Source organism: Haliotis rufescens, unplaced genomic scaffold (assembly GCF_023055435.1).
Source record: "Haliotis rufescens isolate VD_foot unplaced genomic scaffold, xgHalRufe1.0.p SCAF_5, whole genome shotgun sequence".
Classification (NCBI taxonomy): Eukaryota; Metazoa; Mollusca; class Gastropoda; order Lepetellida; family Haliotidae; genus Haliotis; species Haliotis rufescens.
Window position 1 is genome coordinate 21990948 of NW_025964223.1, and position 16280 is coordinate 22007227.

At 42.2% G+C, this 16280-nt stretch overlaps 1 protein-coding gene across 9 annotated transcripts in view; it reads right to left on the reverse strand.

Annotated features, from left to right (window-relative positions):
- The window catches only part of LOC124111943, a 70329-nt gene that overhangs the window by 46484 nt on the left and 7565 nt on the right, over window positions 1–16280 (reverse strand). For all 9 annotated transcript variants that reach the window (XR_007218316.1, XR_007218320.1, XR_007218318.1 and 6 more), the window contains exons 7-10: window positions 14803–15019; window positions 13612–13745; window positions 12479–12625; window positions 11443–11600 (exon numbers count right to left, since the gene is read on the reverse strand). Coding sequence is in view for 4 of the 9 variants with exons in the window: in XM_048384006.1 (XP_048239963.1) it covers window positions 11443–11600; window positions 12479–12625; window positions 13612–13745; window positions 14803–15019 (656 nt within the window). In the remaining 5 variants the exon portion in view is untranslated. The remainder of the gene's footprint in view (window positions 1–11442; window positions 11601–12478; window positions 12626–13611; window positions 13746–14802; window positions 15020–16280) is intronic.

Sequence of the window (16280 nt, forward strand, 5' to 3'; positions counted from 1 at the left end):
ACACCTGATGAAGACTCTACTTCATCTACACCACCATCCTCACCCAGTCAGGAACACCACACAACTGATGAAGACTCAACTTCATCTTCACCACCATCCTAACACAGTCAGGGACGTCACACAACTGATGAAGACTCTACTTCATCTTCACCACCATCCTAACCCAGTCAGGGACGTCACACAACTGATGAAGACTCTACTTCATCTTCACCACCATCCTAACCCAGTCAGGGACGTCACACAACTGATGAAGACTCTACTTAATCTTCATCTGTTTTGCAGACCCTCCCCAAATGCTTGCCTTGTTTCTTGACCCTTCCCTTCATATTCAGCAGTAAATTCTACAAAAGCTCACCAGCAGCAAAATACATTTCTTGAAAAGAGTTACAGAAACAGGATATTTCATATTATTGCACAATTCAGATTATCATTCAATCTCACACGTAATCACAACATATCTCAATCTTAACACCCCACATTTTTAAAAGATTTATACCACTGACAAGTATTGACAAGCCTGTCATTCAGCCCATGACAGGCCAAATACATGTAATACCTGAGTGACGGTTCTCCAGGAACAGAAGCTTCTCCCATCTAACCTCATTCCCTTATAAGGAATGACCGAGTTAATGTTCTGGGTTGAAGTGTGTTGTATGCTATACAGTGTCCACATACGTGTTTACAAAGTATATATCTACGCCTGACAGCGAGAGCTTATTGTGAGGAACTCGTATGATATACAGTTTAGCATTCCTGCCTTATATAGTGCTATACAGCCAGTGTATATCATGTCGTAGCACTACACGTGTTGTATGACAAGCAGGGCTCAGCAGAAAGAGCTGAGTCAGCAGCTAGGCAAGAAGAGAGTGTAACTATGTTAGGCTGTCTCACAGACCCTGATACAAACATATATTAAATACAGCCCATGCAAGTCTATAATGTTTGGCAAGTCTAGATTACTGCAGTATCAGGAAAACGAAGAGAGTCACTGGGCTCCCTTTTATTATATTTTTATTAAGATAACTGAACAACTGTTTTTTCCTGTACGATATGTTCATTTCAGAGACTAGATGTTAGTATATAACTATGTAAGCGAGTGTAGATCCTGTTCACAAGCGATTCACTTCTCCTCCTACATTTCACAATCAATTCTTGACTTCAGAAAATACACATACCGTATTCCCTGTACTAAATGCCCTGTCCAATAAAACTGATAACTTTTAGATCAGTCTGTAAGTTGTCTTAATAAGTGCCCCTACAAAGACCGAAAATGTACATGATAGTTCTCAGTTTTACAATTTGTCAAAATATGGGATTTGAACCCATGATTTGATCATGACACAAGGGCATGTTACATGACCACTGGGCCAATGAAGCTGCCTGGAAGGTTTGATAAATGGCTTTTTGTCATCATCATCATCATCATCATCATCATCAGTAACAAATACAGGTGTAGCAACTCAACAATAACCATAACTTGGTGATTCATAAGGTCAAGTACACTTATTATCAGATATGACAACACCATGGCCTGTTATTTAAGTGTTATCAGTAACACTGGGTATCACACTGTATTTGGTAGTAAGGGCGGGGTTGAATGGCTCCCGTCAGAAGTTTTGCGATCAGGTGATGTTTATATTTGATCTGTACTAACATACAAGGAAAAGTTTTGACAGTCATTCAAGATACGCCCAGTACCACAACCAATAAGCTACAGCTTTACTAAACAGGACTTCCTTGACCATTAGTCACACCGGATTTGTCTCCCTTGTCTCAGTTTTGAACATCCTATTTTGCAGAGGGACCATCCATTTGATATCACCATGATTAGAGAAGGGAGCAGCCTGTCTCACAGTCCCTGAACCCTATTACTTCCCCTTCCACCCACTCCTTACTGTAATGCTATAGCCCTAAATGAAGCAAGTCTAGATTTTCCACAGTTTCATCTCACTTGGGCTACCATTCGTGACCAACTCGTGTTATTCCGGGACAAGCCGAATAGCGACTCGTGCCCCTCTTGTGGCCATTTTTGCAACTGGGTTCCGTCTTAGCGCAAACAGGCATACCTAAAACAATTGTCAACTTGTTGTGCAATGGTTCACATATATTTCCCTATATATTATTTATATTTCAGATGCAATTGAAAGCACATCAAGACATGCGGAATTATACAGTATGATTGAACACATTTAACTGTGTCTTGGGTATACTTTTAGATACAAGACATATGTAAAAACAGAAATTATTTCTGAGGGATTCTTTGACGAAGAACTTGAAATCAAACACGCATTCTGATTGGTTTGTCGTATTTTCGCACATAACATTCATCGATAGGGGGACGAGTCTTCTGGCAGGTTACGGAAAGGGGCGAGTGGTGACGAATGTTGGGCTCCTTTTCAATTTAAAAGTATTGTTTCTTTCAAAACTCACTCTATACAGTAGAACACGGACAGAGCAAACAAACAGATACAACAAACTGTTAAAAAATCCCCGATTTATCTCCTATATATTATATCAAATTTACGTACGTAACGAACTCTGTATAGTGAACAAACGGATCTGATCACTAAACAAGCCCATCAACCACTAATTAGTGACCAAACAAAGAAATCTCACTCAGTGTCAAGTGTCATTGACAACTGGCTGGATGCAATCAGCAGTGAATCAACACAATTGTGGCGAATCAACACAATCAGCGTTGACGGATCAACCTTGTTAAACTTAAATGAATGTTATGGATGTTATCAATTGAATGCTATGAAGTGATCACTGCTAAAAAGGTCAATGCTGCAATTATGTGTATTGTCTTTTGTTTTATCCAAGGTGGCAGACGTTTCCGAGCGAAAACGTATGTAACAAACTGATTTCTCTGGTCCCTTGCAGTTTGTTATATCCATGTTCTACTGTATATATATTCAGAGACTAAGCATTAGTGTAGGTAGGGGGAAGTGGAGATGTTTCCATTTTAGACAGAATATAGCCTGCTTCAAGACATACAATATTTTTCTCCAAGGAATGAACGAGTCCATCAATGCTCTTGGAACACACAACTTGTCTTCAAGACAACAGTCAAAAAGTCTTATTTTGTTTGTTGTTTGATGCCACATTCAGAGATATTCCATCTATATGACAGCAGTCTGTAAATAATCGTATCTGGACCAGACAATCCAGTGATTGTCATCGTTAGCAGCAATCTATACAGTTGAGATAAGTTGACATGCATAAACCAAGTCAGCAAGTCTGACCACCATCATATCAGTCACCCCTTATGACAAGCATAGTCATCTCTAATGACAATCATGGGTTGCTGAAGACCAATTCTGACCCACCTTCAGGGGTCTTATTTCTATATAAATCCTGAGGCAAAATATAAAACATTCTGTAACAAATCATATTTTTGTCCGAAACATTCCAGCAATCAAGAATATCCAATGGTAGGCTACTACAAACAAAAATGGGAAAATAACATACATTGAAAAAAATTGAAATGAAAATAATGAAATGGTAAATGCAAGATAGAACATAAATAAGGAATATCATTTTTGTTTGTTTGTTTGTTGTTTAATGCCGCACTCAGCAATATTCCATGTATATGACGACAGTTTGTAAATACAGTAATCGATTCTGGACCAGACAATCCAGTGATTGACATCATGAGCATTGATCCACACAATTGGGATAGATGACATGTATCAACTAATTCAGCGAGCCTGACCACCCGATCCCGTTAGTCGCCTTTTACGACAAGCATAGTCGCCTTTTACGGCAAGCATGGGTTGCTGAAGACCTATTCTATCCCGCATGTTCATCATTAGTAACAAACATTGATAAAGATCCCCATAAAATCTGAAAACAGAAAACCATGATAAACCAAACCAGGGTTTTACATTGGTTGGTTAAGACCGCCTCTGTGGCCTAGTGGACAGAGTGTCTGCCCAGAGAGTGTAAGGTTGGTGGTTCCATCCCTGGCTGCATCATACCAAAAGACGTTAAGAGATGGTACTTGTTACCCAGTCTTGTGGTCAGCATTAGGGGGTTAAAACAGGGACTGGTCGGCTCGGAGTCAGTATACTGTGTGTGAGTGGGGTATTCATGTCAAACTGCGGCATGGTATCTCAGTGGGCTAGCACTATGAAACCAGCACATAATACACAGATACACACAGGCACAGACACACAGACACACAGACACACAAAAGGCAAAAAGTTCAATTAAAACATTTCATGGATCAGTCTGTTCATATGTAGCATTATATGGCAGGTCTACATTGGTGATTTATATCTATACACATACAGAATAATTAATCTTATCAAATGATCTACTAATCTTTCGTGATACTTCTAAGTTGATATATGGATACTATAGTTTTCATTCAATGACACCCTTGTGATGAAAGATGAGGGTCCACCCATATAACACAACTGTATGTCAAACTTTAAATTTTAAGCTATAATATGGCATAATTAAAACAGTGATAATCATGGTAGAAAACACAGGGTTAATTATTGATAGACTAACAGTGATAGTCCTTATAATGATAACATATAGCAAAACTCTTGAAAAGGCCAAATTTCTACTCGTCCTTAGAATACCTAAATTATTGGGCAGTTTGGCAAGGACTATTTGATTAGTGCCAATTTCAAATGCAGGACTAATGAAATTTTTTTACCAGTAATAGTGAGTGAGTGAGTGAGTGAATATGGTTTTATGCCGCTTTTAGCAATATTCCAGCAATATCACGGCAGGGGACACCAGAAATGGGCTTCACACATTGTACCCATTTTGGGATTCGAACCCAGGTCTTCGGCGTGACGAGCAAACGCTTTAACCACTAGGCTACCTGACCGCCCCTTTTACCGGTAATAAATTTCATGAAAATGTTTCAGTTTTTGTTCTTCCTTGGGTCAGTTTTTTCATTTTTTGCATCAAACCCATGCAGACAAACTGGAAACACATTTCTGAATGAAAAACCCTGATGCAGTCTGTAGGTAGCAGCTGTCACAGAGCTGACGTGACCAGTATAAATAAGGAAACATGTAACTGGGGTGTGATGACTGCCAGACATGTGCTGCTGGTGTGTGTGTATGTGTGTGACACAGCCATTTCCTGGTCGGCACCAGTCCCGGTGGGTGGGGCCACAGCTAAATCGTGTTTTGCAACCGGAAAAGCTGGAACAGGCAGTGCATTGTTGGCACGGATATGATCAGGTTACCATGGTGATACTTTACAACATCTGTGTACTCATTGCACATTTTATGAAACTTAGTGAGGAGGATAGGACGGTACTATACAGGTGTTCATATGGGAGTCGATGTTCTGAATGGAACACTTATTCCATTCAACATCTACAATGGATCTAAGATCCCATATGGCTCAGTGGAAGTGTTAACTTTAAAAATTACAGGAAACTTTGAATGTATGCTGATTATTAATGTATCAGTCATATCTAGACAATAAATCAATTCCTTAGTTACAACAGTGTTGTGGGTAAAGGCCTAAGGAAACAATGTTGCAATGTAGACAGGGTACAATGTTACACTAAAACAGCAGGACCAGGTCAGTCAGTGTAGTCAGGTACAATGTTACACTAATACAGCCAGCCAGGTCAATCAGTGTAGTCAGGGTACAATGTTACTCTAATACAGCCAGGTCAATCAATGTGGTCAGGGTACAATGTTACACTAATACAGCCAGGCCAATCAATGTGGTCAGGGTACAATGTTACACTAATACAGCCAGGCCAATCAATGTGGTCAGGGTACAATGTTACACTAATACAGCCAGGTCAATCAATGTAGTCGTGGTACAATGTTACACTAATACAGCCAGGTCAATCAATGTAGTCAGGGTACAATGTTACACTAATACAGCCTGGCCAGGTCAATCAATGTAGTCAGGGTACAATGTTACACTAATACAGCCAGGCCAATCAATGTGGTCAGGGTACAATCTTACACTAATACAGCCAGGTCAATCAATGTAGTCGTGGTACAATGTTACACTAATACAGCCAGGTCAATCAATGTAGTCAGGGTACAATGTTACACTAATACAGCCAGGCCAGGTCAATCAATGTAGTCAGGGTACAATGTTACTCTAATACAGCCAGGTCAATCAATGTAGTCAGGGTACAATGTTACACTAATACAGCCAGGCCAGGTCAATCAATGTAGTCAGGGTACAATGTTACACTAATACAGCCAGGTCAATCAGTGTAGTCAGGGTACAATGTTACACTAATACAACCAGGTCAATCAGTGTAGTCAGGTACAATGTTACACTAATACAACCAGGTCAATCAATGTAGTCAGGGTACAATGTTACACTAATACAGCCAGCCAGGTCAATCAATATAGTCAGGGTACAATGTTACACTAATACAGCCAGGTCAATCAATGTAGTCAGGGTACAATGTTACTCTGATACAGCCAGGTCAATCAATGTAGTCAGGGTACAATGTTACACTAATACAGCCAGGTCAATCAGTGTAGTCGTGGTACAATGTTACACTAATACAGTCAGGTCAATCAGTGTAGTCAGGTACAATGTTACACTAATACAGCCAGGTCAATCAATGTTGTCAGGGTACAATGTTACTCTAATACAACCAGGTCAATCAGTGTAGTCAGGTACAATGTTACACTAATACAACCAGGTCAATCAATGTAGTCAGGGTACAATGTTACACTAATACAACCAGGTCAATCAGTGTTGTCAGGTACAATGTTACACTAATACAACCAGGTCAATCAATGTAGTCAGGGTACAATGTTACACTAATACAACCAGGTCAATCAATGTAGTCAGGGTACAATGTTACACTAATACAGCCAGCCAGGTCAATCAATATAGTCAGGGTACAATGTTACACTAATACAGCCAGGTCAATCAATGTAGTCAGGGTACAATGTTACTCTAATACAGCCAGGTCAATCAGTGTAGTCGGGGTACAATGTTACACTAATACAACCAGGTCAATCAATGTAGTCAGGGTACAATGTTACACTAATACAACCAGGTCAATCAATGTAGTCAGGGTACAATGTTACACTAATACAACCAGGTCAATCAGTGTAGTCAGGGTACAATGTTACTCTAATACAACCAGGTCAATCAGTGTAGTCAGGTACAATGTTACACTAATACAACCAGGTCAATCAGTGTAGTCAGGGTACAATGTTACACTAATACAACCAGGTCAATCAGTGTAGTCAGGGTACAATGTTACACTAATACAACCAGGTCAATCAGTGTAGTCAGGGTACAATGTTACACTAATACAACCAGGGCAATCAGTGTAGTCAGGTACAATGTTACACTAATACAACCAGGTCAATCAGTGAAGTCAGGGTACAATGTTACACTAATACAACCAGGGCAATCAGTGTAGTCAGGTACAATGTTACACTAATACAACCAGGTCAATCAATGTGGTCAGGGTACAATGTTACACTAATACAACCAGGTCAATCAATCTAGTCAGGGTACAATGTTACACTAATACAGCCAGGTCAATCAATGTGGTCAGGGTACAATGTTACACTAATACAGCCAGGCCAATCAATGTGGTCAGGGTACAATGTTACACTAATACAGCCAGACCAGGTCAATCAATGTAGTCAGGGTACAATGTTACACTAATACAGCCAGCCAGGTCAATCAATGTAGTCAGGGTACAATGTTACACTAATACAGCCAGGTCAATCAGTGTAGTCAGGGTACAATGTTTCTCTAATACAGCCAGGTCAATCAATGTAGTCAGGTACAATGTTACTCTAATACAGCCAGGTCAATCAATGTAGTCAGGGTACAATGTTACTCTAATACAGCCAGGCCAATCAATGTAGTCAGGTACAATGTTAATCTAATACAATCCAGGTCAATCAATGTAGTGAGGGTACAATGTTACACTAATACAGCCAGGTCAATCAATGTGGTCAGGGTACAATGTTACACTAATACAGCAGGGCCAATCAGTGTAGTCAGGGTACAATGTTACTCTAATACAGCGAGGTCAATCAATGTAGTCAGGGTACAATGTTACACTTATACAGCCAGGTCAATCAATGTAGTCGTGGTACAATGTTACACTAATACAGCCAGGTCAATCAACGTAGTCGGGGTACAATGTTACACTAATACAACCAGGTCAATCAGTGTAGTCAGGGTACAATGTTACACTAATACAGCCAGGTCAATCAGTGTAGTCAGGGTACAATGTTACTCTAATACAGCCAGGTCAATCAATGTAGTCAGGGTACAATGTTACACGAATACAGCCAGGTCAATCAGTGTAGTCAGGTACAATGTTACACTAATACAGGCAGGGCAATCAGAGTAGTCAGGGTACAATGTTACTCTAATACAGCCAGCTAGGTCAATCAATGTAGTCAGGGTACAATGTTACTCTAATACAGCCAGCCAGGCCAATCAGTGTAGTCAGGGTACAATGTTACACTAATACAACCAGGTCAATCAATGTAGTCAGGGTACAATGTTACACTAATACAACCAGGTCAATCAATGTAGTCAGGGTACAATGTTACACTAATACAACCAGGTCAATCAATGTAGTCAGGGTACAATGTTACACTCATTCAACCAGGTCAATCAGTGTAGTCAGGGTACAATGTTACACTAATACAGGCAGGTCAATCAATGTAGTCAGGTACAATGTTACACTAATACAGGCAGGTCAATCAATGTAGTCAGGGTACAATGTTACACTAATACAGCCAGGTCAATCAATGTGGTCAGGGTACAATGTTACTCTAATACAACCAGGTCAATCAGTGTAGTCAGGTACAATGTAACACTAATACAGGCAGGGCAATCAGTGTAGTCAGGGTACAATGTTACTCTAATACAGCCAGCTAGGTCAATCAGTGTAGTCAGGGTACAATGTTACTCTAATACAGCCAGCCAGGCCAATCAGTGTAGTCAGGGTACAATGTTACTCTAATACAGCCAGGTCAATCAATCTAGTCAGGGTACAATGTTACTCTAATACAACCAGGTCAATCAGTGTAGTCAGGTACAATGTTACACTAATACAACCAGGTCAATCAATCTAGTCAGGGTACAATGTTACTCTAATACAACCAGGTCAATCAGTGTAGTCAGGTACAATGTTACACTAATACAGGCAGGGCAATCAGTGTAGTCAGGGTACAATGTTACTCTAATACAGCCAGCTAGGCCAATCAGTGTAGTCAGGGTACAATGTTACTCTAATACAGCCAGCTAGGTCAATCAGTGTAGTCAGGGTACAATGTTACTCTAATACAGCCAGGTCAATCAATCTAGTCAGGGTACAATGTTACACTAATACAGCCAGGTCAATCAATGTGGTCAGGGTACAATGTTACACTAATACAGCCAGGCCAATCAATGTGGTCAGGGTACAATGTTACACTAATACAGCCAGACCAGGTCAATCAATGTAGTCAGGGTACAATGTTACACTAATACAGCCAGCCAGGTCAATCAATGTAGTCAGGGTACAATGTTACACTAATACAGCCAGGTCAATCAGTGTAGTCAGGGTACAATGTTTCTCTAATACAGCCAGGTCAATCAATGTAGTCAGGTACAATGTTACTCTAATACAGCCAGGTCAATCAATGTAGTCAGGGTACAATGTTACTCTAATACAGCCAGGCCAATCAATGTAGTCAGGTACAATGTTAATCTAATACAATCCAGGTCAATCAATGTAGTGAGGGTACAATGTTACACTAATACAGCCAGGTCAATCAATGTGGTCAGGGTACAATGTTACACTAATACAGCAGGGCCAATCAGTGTAGTCAGGGTACAATGTTACTCTAATACAGCGAGGTCAATCAATGTAGTCAGGGTACAATGTTACACTTATACAGCCAGGTCAATCAATGTAGTCGTGGTACAATGTTACACTAATACAGCCAGGTCAATCAACGTAGTCGGGGTACAATGTTACACTAATACAACCAGGTCAATCAGTGTAGTCAGGGTACAATGTTACACTAATACAGCCAGGTCAATCAGTGTAGTCAGGGTACAATGTTACTCTAATACAGCCAGGTCAATCAATGTAGTCAGGGTACAATGTTACACGAATACAGCCAGGTCAATCAGTGTAGTCAGGTACAATGTTACACTAATACAGGCAGGGCAATCAGAGTAGTCAGGGTACAATGTTACTCTAATACAGCCAGGTCAATCAATGTAGTCGGGGTACAATGTTACACTAATACAGGTAGGTCAATCTATGATGTCAGGGTACAATGTTACTCTAATAGAGCCAGACCAGGTCAATCAGTGTAGTCAGGGTACAATGTTACACTAATACAGCCAGCCAGGTCAATCAGTGTAGTCAGGTACAATGTTAATCTAATACAGCCAGGTCAATCAATGTGGTCAGGGTACAATGTTACACTAATACAGCCAGGTCAATCAGTGTAGTCGGGGTACAATGTTACACTAATACAGCCAGGTCAATCAGTGTAGTCGTGGTACAATGTTACACTAATACAGTCAGGTCAATCAATGTAGTCAGGGTACAATGTTAATCTAATACAATCCAGGTCAATCAGTGTAGTCAGGGTACAATGTTAATCTAATACAATCCAGGTCAATCAATGTGGTCAGGGTACAATGTTACACTAATACAGCCAGGTCAATCAATGTAGTCAGGGTACAATGTTACACTAATACAGCCAGGTCAATCAATGTAGTCGGGTACAATGTTACACTAATACAGCCAGCCAGGTCAATCAATATAGTCAGGGTACAATGTTACACTAAAACAGCCAGGCCAGGTCAATCAATGTAGTCAGGTACAATGTTAATCTAATACAATCCATGTCAATCAGTGTAGTCAGGGTACAATGTTACACTAATACAGCCAGATCAGGACTGGAGGAGGGTGATGGTGAGTTGTTCCCTACCTGTGTAGCTGCAGACACCTGTGTGCCAGGGTGTAGAGGGACTGGCGGAGGGAGATGGTGAGTTGTTCCCTACCTGTGTAGCTGCAGACACCTGTGTGCCAAGGTGTAGAGGGACTGGCGGAGGGAGATGGTGAGTTGTTCCCTACCTGTGTAGCTGCAGACACCTGTGTGCCAGGGTGTAGAGGGACTGGCGGAGGGAGATGGTGAGTTGTTCCCTACCTGTGTAGCTGCAGACACCTGTGTGCCAAGGTGTAGAGGGACTGGCGGAGGGAGATGGTGAGTTGTTCCCTACCTGTGTAGCTGCAGACACCTGTGTGCCAGGGTGTAGAGGGACTGGTGGAGGGAGATAGTGAGTTGTTCCCTACCTGTGTAGCTGCAGACACCTGTGTGCCAGGGTGTAGAGGGACTGGCGGAGGGAGATGGTGAGTTGTTCCCTACCTGTGTAGCTGCAGACACCTGTGTGCCAGGGTGTAGAGGGACTGGCGGAGGGAGATGGTGAGTTGTTCCCTACCTGTGTAGCTGCAGACACCTGTGTGCCAGGGTGTAGAGGGACTGGTGGAGGGAGATGGTGGGAGCAGGACACACATGTTGGAAGAGGTCCGATGTCCACAAGGATGACAGGGACACTGGACGTGGTGTAAGATCCTTCACTGAACTGTCCTCCAGGATCTGAGCCAATACAATACAAATTTTAAAGACACAAACTAACAATACATTGCAAATTAATGTACCTATAGTGACACTATCCTATTGTTTTTACGGAGCCTTCTTTTCAGTGCATAACCTCTCATGAGGGACTTTCTCCAGAATATACTTTGGCCAAAGGATATTCTTTTGAGATGGGGACACAGACAGGAGAGGGGACTTACTGTAGTGAGAAGGTTCAGGGCCTCTAGTTCAGCATCCTCCAGGCCTAGCTGCCTGTACTGCTCTGAGATGTGGACACAGACAGGAGAGGGGACTTACTGTAGTGAGAAGGTTCTGGGCCTCTAGTTCAGCATCCTCCAGGCCTAGCTGCCTGTACTGCTCTGAGATGTGGACACAGACAGGAGAGGGGACTTACTGTAGTGAGAAGGTTCTGGGCCTCTAGTTCAGCATCCTCCAGGCCTAGCTGCCTGTACTGCTCTGAGATGTGGACACAGACAGGAGGGGGGACTTACTGTAGTGAGGAGGTTCAGGGGCTCTAGTTCAGCATCCTCCAGGCCTAGCTGCCTGTACTGCTCTGAGATGTGGACACAGACAGGAGGGGGGACTTACTGTAGTGAGGAGGTTCAGGGCCTCTAGTTCAGCATCCTCCAGGCCTAGCTGCCTGTACTGCTCTGAGATGGGGACACAGACAGGAGAGGGGACTTACTGTAGTGAGGAGGTTCTGGGCCTCTAGTTCAGCATCCTCCAGGCCTAGCTGCCTTTACTGCTCTGAGATGGGGACACAGACAGGAGAGGGGACTTACTGTAGTGAGGAGGTTCTGGGCCTCTAGTTCAGCATCCTCCAGGCCTAGCTGCCTGTACTGCTCTGAGATGGGGAAGAGGCAGGAGAGGGGACTTACTGTAGTGAGGAGGTTCAGCGACTCTAGTTCAGCATCCTCCAGGCCTAGCTGCCTGTACTGCTCTGAGATGTGGAACAGAGCTAAGGGAAAGTTGAAATCCTCCTGTAAGGACTCTCGGAACATCAGAACTGCACAATGATGCAGACCCTGTAACCAAACATACCTACATGAGACACTCCCAACAGACAAGTAGATCGGAATGTAAACACAAGACATGACAACAAGACAGATTGGATGATTTATGGTATTCATACCAATATCACAGTCCGGGATCATTACAACTGGAATGAGTGGGCAGGGATTAATTTTGATTTGAACATTATCTCATTAATATGCTACTCAACAATTCCTAAGGACCAAAATAGTCATCTTTTGTCGAAGGTGTTGTCCTTTCCAAATGTTGAAGAGCTTATCACAGCAAATCAGCTCAAATTGACTCAATGTTGGAGGAATCTTGAAGTTTAGTGCTTTGGTGAAACTCTTAATCAAGGCTGTGAAACAGCTGACAGGCCAAAAACTTTGATCAGGTGAGTGCGTGAATCAAAGCCCTGACCACCTGATCCAGGCAGCTAGGGGACATAACTCTGTACACTTAGTCGCTGCACCACCAACTGGCACCAAGTTATCCATGCCCCAGCAAAACAAGACATATCCTGAGGGCTGCCAGGTAGGATGGGCTTTGTTTTTATTGAAAATTTGTATTATAACATATATTGTTTTTGCGGGTTTGAAAACACAGGTGTCTCTTTTCAAGATGCAGTCACACCAGGAGAAATCTTACCAAATTGTGCATTTCCTTTTTCGCCAGTTCATATTTTACATACTATCTTCTATGTTATCCCATGAAGACAACAAAGCAGGTGGATATGTTTCTAAATCTCTTAATAAGGATCCTGTTGATATAATATGAAAATTCAGTTCAGAAAACAAATAGAGCCACTGTATTTTGTTTTAACTACACACAAACTATGAGAATATGTGTTACAAAGTGTAGCACTTCTAAAAACTCTTAAAACAAGCTCAGTGTTTTCAGGAGTGTTCTCACAGAATTGGAAGCTGGTATTCCAAAGGCTGCACAGACGATGCTCCTAATCCTTGTGTGAGTATGGAAAGGATGTAGCATATATTGTCACCTTGTGAGCATAGCACTGGCCCATCAGGTGGAGTGTCCTGGCCCTGGATGCAGGACTTGAGGAGGTCCGGTGTCTGGCGGAGTCCAGGACAGAGATGCAGTCATCAGCCTTACCCTCCTTCAGGTAACACAGGCCTGAGTAGGATGAACATGTGTGTATTACCTCACAGAACAGGCATGATAGGTCAAATTGCAAGAAGAGAATACAGTTATTTGGTGTACTCAATTGTGAGAGAGAGTGAGTGAGTGAGTGAGTGAGTGAGTGAGTGAGTGAGTGAGTGAGTGAGTGAGTGAGTTGCTCACTACAAGCATAGGTTGCTGAAGACCAAGACTAGCCCTGATCTTCACAGGTATGATACTAATGATTATTAGTGAGTGAGTTGTGTTTAACGCAGCTTATAACAGCATCCCAAGTTAGGTCATGGCAGGTCAGATTAATATTGGAGGAAAGCCTGAAGTGATGCAGGTCTCAGACATTTACTGAGTGAGTGAGTGAGTGAGTGAGTGAGTGAGTGTGTGAGTGAGTGAGTGAGTGAGTGTTTTGTTTGTTGTTTAACGCTGCACACAGGATGCGCAACGATCTACACAATTGGGATACAATGACATACAACTGACCGAGCCTGACCACCCGATCCCATTAGTCGCCTCTTACAACAAGCATGGGTTGCTGAAGACCAATTCTAACCTGGATCTCTAACCTGGATCTTCACGGGCGAGTGAATGAGGGTGAGTGTCAGAGAGAGAAAGAGTGTCAGAGAGAGAGAGAGAGAGAGAGAGAGAGAGAGAGAGAGAGAGAGAGAGAGAGAGAGAGAGAGAGAGAGAGAGAGAGAGAGAGAGAGAGAGAGAGAGAGAGAGAGAGAGAGAGAGAGAGATGAGCAAGGGTATGTTGCTGACAAGTGAGTGAGTGAGTGAGTTTATGCTTTACGTCACATCGGCAATATTTCAGCCACATCGTGACTAAAGGTCACATGACATATTTGTGAGTAAATACTCAATGGTTCAGAGAATTATTTCAGCTTACAAAATACTATACACTACACTATTGACACATGCAAAGAATTTATCATTGCGTTTAAAAGTAACAAGGAGTCATTTTGGGGCCATCGGAATCGGTTTCTACAAGATGGTGACTGACCAATTGTACATTCCAGAGTTTTTGGGTCCTGCAAATCATTTTATAACCATAACCCACCTATGATGTATGTCACACTAGGCAGTAGGCTGTCACTATGTAGCCTTGTCAGGCACTCCCTACTCGGCCCCCACTGGGCCAGCTTGTAGTGACACAGCCCCTTCAGGAGCCCCACGAGGTCCGGGGCAGACAGGGTCTCCATGTTCCTGGCTCGCTGCTGTACCCCGTCTCCGTGCACCGACACACAGAGTCGCAGTCCAACAGAACTCACTGTCATCTGGAGAAAACAGGTGATTGAGGGAGGGAGTGAACTGAGCTCTAACAAGAGATGTAAACCTTAACTTGGGGCGAGAGTGTGTATCTGGGATGAATGGGGTCTATAATTATATACATGTAACCCAAAAAAGCACAGGCCGATTTTTATTAACCACAAATATAGAAATATTTGCACAATGGACCAAAAGTGTTGTGATAAAAAGTGAGTGAGTGAGTGAGTATGTTTTTACGCCGCTCTTAGCAATATTCCAGCAATATCACGGCGGGGGACACCAGAAATGGGCTTCACACATTGTACCCATGTCGGGAATCGAACCCGGATCTTCGGCGTGACGAGCGACCGCTTTAACCACTTGGCTACCCGACCGCCCCTGTGATAAAAAGACTGACCAATACTTTGCGAAACACTGTACAATCACACCAGATCACCATGGCACAGAAGGGAAAAGTGACAGTTGGAAAGAACATTATTTGGTAGCCTTTCCACATCTATTAAAGTATGGTTGTGCAACTGAATCCGTTGCACTTGAGGCTGTTGTAATCACCGGTGTTTGCCTAGACTCCTGTGCGAAACTGTACAGGTAATGCTCATGCCCTTTTCATTATGGGGATCATTTCCCCACAAAAATGTCACAAAATTACATTTGTACTTTATTATCATGCAAAAAACTTAAGGCTAAAAAAATAATAGTCTTGGTTCTCAGGCACCACCACATCATCATAAAGTCCACACCTCACTTTTCTTTTTCAATTTCCATTTCCATTTAATTTTTTTTACAAAATCCTAATACTTAAAAAGAATGTGATCCAATATACCACATAGTTACTTCCCTTTACATGCGCACTGCTTTACTGCACATCTTGTGTTAAGGTCATGACAGCAGTAGGAGTTTGTATGCTTGTTTATGTCGGGAGGCCCTTTCCCAGGTTGATGGTACACAACTGTTTATTTGGTTACATACTAGTTTGAACAACCACAAAAAAACAAACACTGCCTGCACTATATTTTGAAAAAGTTATTGCCTGAGAACCAATTCTTCTCATTTTTTTAAGCCTAAGTTAAGCTTACTTTTTGGTTATAGGTTAATATCCCTAAAATATACCAATGTAGTATGGATTGAGACCAGTGGAATCCAACCAAACGGATGCAGAAACCCTTAATTGTATCCATAGATGTTTCAACCAGTAACTGTTCGATTTAAGGGTTCCTTGGCTAGCAGAGTCAAGGCTATTGGTGAGGGTTCCTGGGCTAGCAGAGTCAG